This window comes from Rhincodon typus, unplaced genomic scaffold, assembly GCF_021869965.1.
Source record: "Rhincodon typus isolate 14 unplaced genomic scaffold, sRhiTyp1.1 hic_rhity00015268, whole genome shotgun sequence".
NCBI classification, from domain to species: Eukaryota; Metazoa; Chordata; class Chondrichthyes; order Orectolobiformes; family Rhincodontidae; genus Rhincodon; species Rhincodon typus.
Window position 1 is genome coordinate 1 of NW_025980906.1, and position 5513 is coordinate 5513.

The 5513-nt window shown below is 44.7% G+C and overlaps 1 protein-coding gene across 1 annotated transcript; it reads right to left on the reverse strand.

Annotated features, from left to right (window-relative positions):
• Positions 1–197: 197 nt before the first annotated feature.
• Positions 198–5375, reverse strand: LOC125482693 (ADP-ribose pyrophosphatase, mitochondrial-like; the record flags this gene model as incomplete). Its single annotated transcript, XM_048594820.1, has 3 exons — positions 198–1857; positions 3856–4110; positions 5214–5375. Coding segments are annotated over 3 exons (526 nt in total), but the record flags the coding sequence as incomplete, so codon positions are not given.
• Positions 5376–5513: the final 138 nt, after the last annotated feature.

A 5513-nucleotide genomic window follows, 5' to 3' on the forward strand; every position in this document is an offset into this window, starting at 1 on the left:
CCATCCCCGCCTCTTCGACCTGTTTGTTTCCTCTCCACCTATCCTCTCCTCTATCCCTCTTCTATCCGCCTCCCACTCTCTCCCTATTTATTTCAAAACCCCCTTCCCCTCCCCCTTTTCTGATGAAGGGTCTAGGCCCGAAACGTCAGCCTCTCTGCTCCTATGATGCTGCTTGGCCTGCTGTGTTCATCCAGCCCTGCACCTTGTTGTCTTAGAAATAGAGATAGTGTGATTCAAAAATCCAGAATAGCACAGCAGGAAGCCCAAATGATATGCCTCAGTTTTAGCTTCAAAGGGTTACTGACTTCAGCAAATCTTTCCATTTAACAGACTGACCATCCTGCGGCTTCTGAGATAGTTCTTGCCATAATATTGCATTCCTTTTCCCACCTTTGAGATTGTGCAGCCAGTCAAGACTCTCACTCCATCAGCCAATATAAAACCCACATCACAACCCATTTGAGCTTTCATGATTTCAAAAGTGTAGATGAAATTCTCTTTCTCCCTGTCTTTCCCATTGCAATGAAAACAGGTGCAGTGAAAGCCAGCTGTTTGCTTTCTTTTTAAGCTGCTCTCAAAGTGAGAAGTGTTTATATCAAGGAATGGACAGTTTCCATTCCCAGTATTCAGTGCTGGGGAGACGATGGCATAGTGTTAGTGTCATTGGCCTAGTAGTTTGGAGGCCCAGGTTCGAATCCCACCGTGGCAGTGAGTGGAATTTTAAATTCAATCGATTAAACCTGCAGTTGAGAGCTAGTCCCAGTGATGGTGGCCATGACAAACAAAACAGATTGTTGTAAAAGCTGGAGGTTTGCTAATGACCTTGAGGGAAGGAAATCTGTTGTCCACAGTAATGCAGCTGACCCTTAACTGCCCTCTGAAATGCCCAAGCAAGCTGTTCAGTCCAAGGGCAATTAGGGATGGGCAACTAATGCTGGCATTGTGGGTGATGCCCACTTCCCGTGGATGGATAGAGACAGAAAATCCAATGTCAGCATCAAACATTGTCAAGTACAAAACAGCTGGACAACTTAACCATGTGCCCAAGACGGTGCCTATCTACAGCAGCGTGGCATTATATTTCATTTTGCACACTTGCCTGCTTTAGCGGCATTGCCAACTAAAAGCAGTGCAGGCCCACATCTACTGCATTCAGACAACTGAAGTTAGTCCAAGTGTATTATAGCTAGGAGCCTTACAGCCAGGTAGACAGATTTAATTCCATTGGGAATTAAACCAGGCCCAAGTCTAACTGATTGCCCCCCATTCCCCTGAAAACATATTCTACAGAATTGCATCGTTACAGAATGGAAGTATCTAGCGCTTAATGATTTTTTTTGTTGGTTGCAGTGAGTTGGTAAGGCAAGATCAGGAAAGAGAGCTCCCTCGTGTGACAGTCCAGTGAAATGACAGATGAAAACAGCACTTCCCAAGTGTGACTATGTCACTAGAGATGATGATCAGGGTCACATAAGGGGAGATCCCTGCAATAAACCTGTTCCGTTTGTAACAAGCAGCTGAACACTTACATTGTACCAAGTGAAAGATGCACATACACAGATTTATAACACTTAGTCAACAGATTATTACCCTTTTAGATGCCTTTGAACAATCATCTACTCATAAGCAGGATGATGAGCACAAAAGGCAGAATACTGCATTACATCCTGTAAGGAATGAGGTCAAGTAGGCTCAGATGTTGTGTTGGACATGCGTGTCTGCATCATTAAATATTCAGAACAGAAGCCTCACCGTGGGAATCCGTTTACCACACTGTATGAAATAACATGGGATGTTCGATCCACTCCACCATCCAACTGATTAAACTTTAATGGCTTGTCCAACTCCCTTTCATCACTGCATGTGAAAACAAAAGGAACAGCCCAATTACTGTGACATTAGGAACACGGAGGCTCCATAATTAAAGCACAGAACGAGGGAGGATGCATGCCATGGGTTCAATGAAACGCACTCCATAGATTACAAGCTCGAGTGAGTTATGAAGGCCACAAGACCTTTGAGTATAGGAGCTGGGACGTTATGTTGTGGTTGTACGGGATGTTAGTGAGGTCTCTTCTGAAATACTGTGCATAGTTCTCGTCTCTGTGTTATAGAAAGGATATTATTAAGTTGGAGAAAGTTCAGAAGAGATTTACCACGATGTGGCTGGGAATGGAGGGTTTGAGTTATGAGTAGAGGCTGGATATGCTGAGACTTTTTTCGCTGGAATGCAAGAAGTTGAGGACTGACCTTATAGAGGTTAATAATCATAAGGGGTATAGATAAGGTGAATAGCACCTCTTGTTTCCCTAGGCTGGGGGAGTTCAAAACTAGGGGGCATACTTTTAAGGTGAGAGGAGAAAGTTTTACAAAGAATATAAGACACAACTTTTGTTTTTACACAGAGTGGTTCATATGTGGAATGAACTGTCAGAGGAAGTGATGGATGCAGGTACAGTTACAATGTTTAAAGAGCATTTGGATAGGTACATGAAAAGGAAAGGTTTGGAAGGATATGGGTCAAATGCAGGCAAGTGGGACTAGTTTAGTTTGGGAACATGGTCGGCATGGACTGGTTGGAATGAAAGGTCTGTGCCTCTGTAAGACTATGACTTAACTAGGACCTCCCACGCACTGAGGATCTAGGCTCAAGGACTGAAAATAAAAGTCAAATCCAACACCCCAATCAGGTACTGAGGGAGTACTGCACTTTTTGAGGTGCTCCCTTTCAAATGAGGTTTTAAACATAGACCTATCTGCCTGCTCAAGTGGGTGTGAATGTTTGTAGGGCACTAGTAATGGGTTTAGTCTCTGTGGTCTGGTCAATAGTTATCCTTTAATCAACATTTTAAAAACATTATCCTGTTAATACTACATTACTGTCTGTGGGAGTTTGCAGAGTGTAAATTTGCCATCATGTTTCCAACATTAGATTGTTGGCTGTAACATGCTTTGAGACATCCAGTGGTTGTGAGAAGTCTTATGTAGCTGCAAGTCTTTTAAACTCTCATTTATAAGAAAGGAGGCATTATCATCTGTGTTGTCAGTGTTTGGGTCACAAGCCTGGTTTATCTTTTGTTCTTTTCAGGTGAACTGGAGACTAATCGCTCTTTTGGGCTAGTTGAAGGGTTTACGGAAATGTCAGGTGTGACTCTGTATTCCAGACTATCATCAGTCAGTACGTTGTGGGTTCAAATCCAACTCCAGAGACTTGGATACATCATCTTCGGTCCAGTACTGCTGGAGTACCACACTGTCAGAAGTGCTTTCAGATAAGATGTTAAACTGAGGGTCCTCCTGCCCCCTCAGACCGATACAAAATATCCCACAGCAGGATGGTTCTACCAGTGCCTTGACCAATCATAAATGTCAGGTTAACTGGTGATCACCAAATTGCACACTATGGCCTCAGAAGCAGCAGGTTTATACAACAGAGTTAAGTGATCGATCTCTTAAGAATAATCTAACTCACCACTTTCTGAGAAAGAGCATCGCACAGACTAACCACCCCTGACAGAAGATACTTCTCATCTTTGCTTAAATGAGACACCTCTTGTTTTCAATATAGAGTCGAAAGTGGAATCCATGCCTGCAGAAACCCTCACTACAGAACAGTAAGTCGATGAGATAAATGAACGGGTCAACGATAGACTCATGGGGCTGCTGGAGGTAACAGTGTGGCAGTGAAACTGTTGTTGGAGATGATTGGATAGGGGAGTGTGGAACGGAATACAGGCAGCCCCACTGAGAGGCACTTGGTGTGGTCGCTCAGGTCAAAGACAGCTCTAATGCTCTAAGTGCAGGTTATTTTGCTGGACAGCCAGATCATATATGACACCCGTTTCGTCTGCGTACCTGTAAGGTGGGTCTGCCCAGGGTGGTCGCTTGAACAGTGAGGGGGCAGTGTAGTCTACTGGCTTATAATCAGCCCACTGCACTGCCCAGTCCACCTTATCATCCGGGACTGGGAAACGTCGGATTTCAGAGCCTGGGTACACCTCACTCCGTGCCTTCACATGCAGGCATTTGAGGAAATCCATGTGTGACAGTAATCCTACCAGCGTCGACTTGAAAAGAGGATAGTAAAGGGGCTGTTGCACTGCACCCAACCTGCAAAACAAGTCACTGACATTCAAAGGTGTGTTGTGAGTCCATCAAATCAGCATCTATTTACAACATTATTTCAAAATCACACATATCACTTTTGAGGTATTAAACTGAAATCTCAATTCAGAAAGACTCTTGAAATGGCATTACAATGTTAGTCTGGAGGAAGCACTTAACATTTTAGGTTGTGGGCAGATAGCTCTCTCTCTGACCAACAATAGGAGAGAGAGTAGGTGACAGCTTCCCTGTAGCAGGCAGAAGCCGCTTTAAGGAGCATAGATGATACTTGGTGTGGAATCTTCTTGATTGCATAACGTAAAATGATTCTCATTCAGAGTTTTGCAGTCAATGTCATCAGAAAATGCATCTTTTGGTCATTAATAATAATCACCAGGCTCCCCCATCTCAGTGTTTCTCGAATTCCTTTTCCTCCACTGATTGCACTCTACAGTCACTGATGCTTGCAGAACACCTTCAGGCTTCCCTCACCGTCCTGATGTCCCCAACCTCTCACTATTTATACTGGGATTGCTGTGCAGTTCTCTCATTCTTTTTGGAGTACCCAATCTCTGCCTCTATCCCAAACTCCCCAAATTCTTTCCCTCAAACCCAGTTTTTTTCTCTTTTATGCCATATTCCTCGGTTGTCCGTTTGTCTCACTCTCAGTTTCTAAACAGAACTGGTTTCTGTTGCTCTAGCCAGCTTTGTTCCTCTGGCTCTCATTCTCTAATCTTGCACCGTTTCCCTCCCCTCAATATATCTCATTGATCTTTCTATACGACTTCCCTATTCTGTCTCACTACATACGTACCTCACACCTCTCTTATTCCATTTCTCAATTCCCCTACATGGCCTTGTTTTCCACCATGCCTCTCCCTATACACAAGTTTCACTCTCACCCTCTCAATCCCTCTCCCATTCTGTCATACTCACCCTCTCCTTCCATCATCCCGTTAATCAATTAATGCAGGTCCATTCCATCTCCTCCTCCCTACACCCCCTCTCTCTCCCTCTTTCTCCCCATTTCCCCCTCTCCCCATCTCTCTCCCTCACTTTCCCCTCTCCCTGTTCCCAGTTTAATTCCAGACTATTCGCCTTCCCATTACCTCACAAACACTTTTCCTGTTCTCTTCCACATCCGGGTGTCCGTTGCCGAGGTGACCAATAGCGCAGCGCAGGTCGGGTGCGTGCTCAGCGTAGGACCTGCCGTGTTTACTGCTGTGAACATTTGGGGGCCGCCATCTTTGGTACTGGCTCTCTGTCCTCGCCTTTAAATGACATACACATTTGAGATAACAAGGTGTAGAGCTGGATGAACACAGCAGGCCAAGCAGCATCAGAGGAGCAGGAAGGCTGACATTTCGGGCCTAGACCCTTCTTCAGAAATGGGGGAGGGGAAGGGGGTT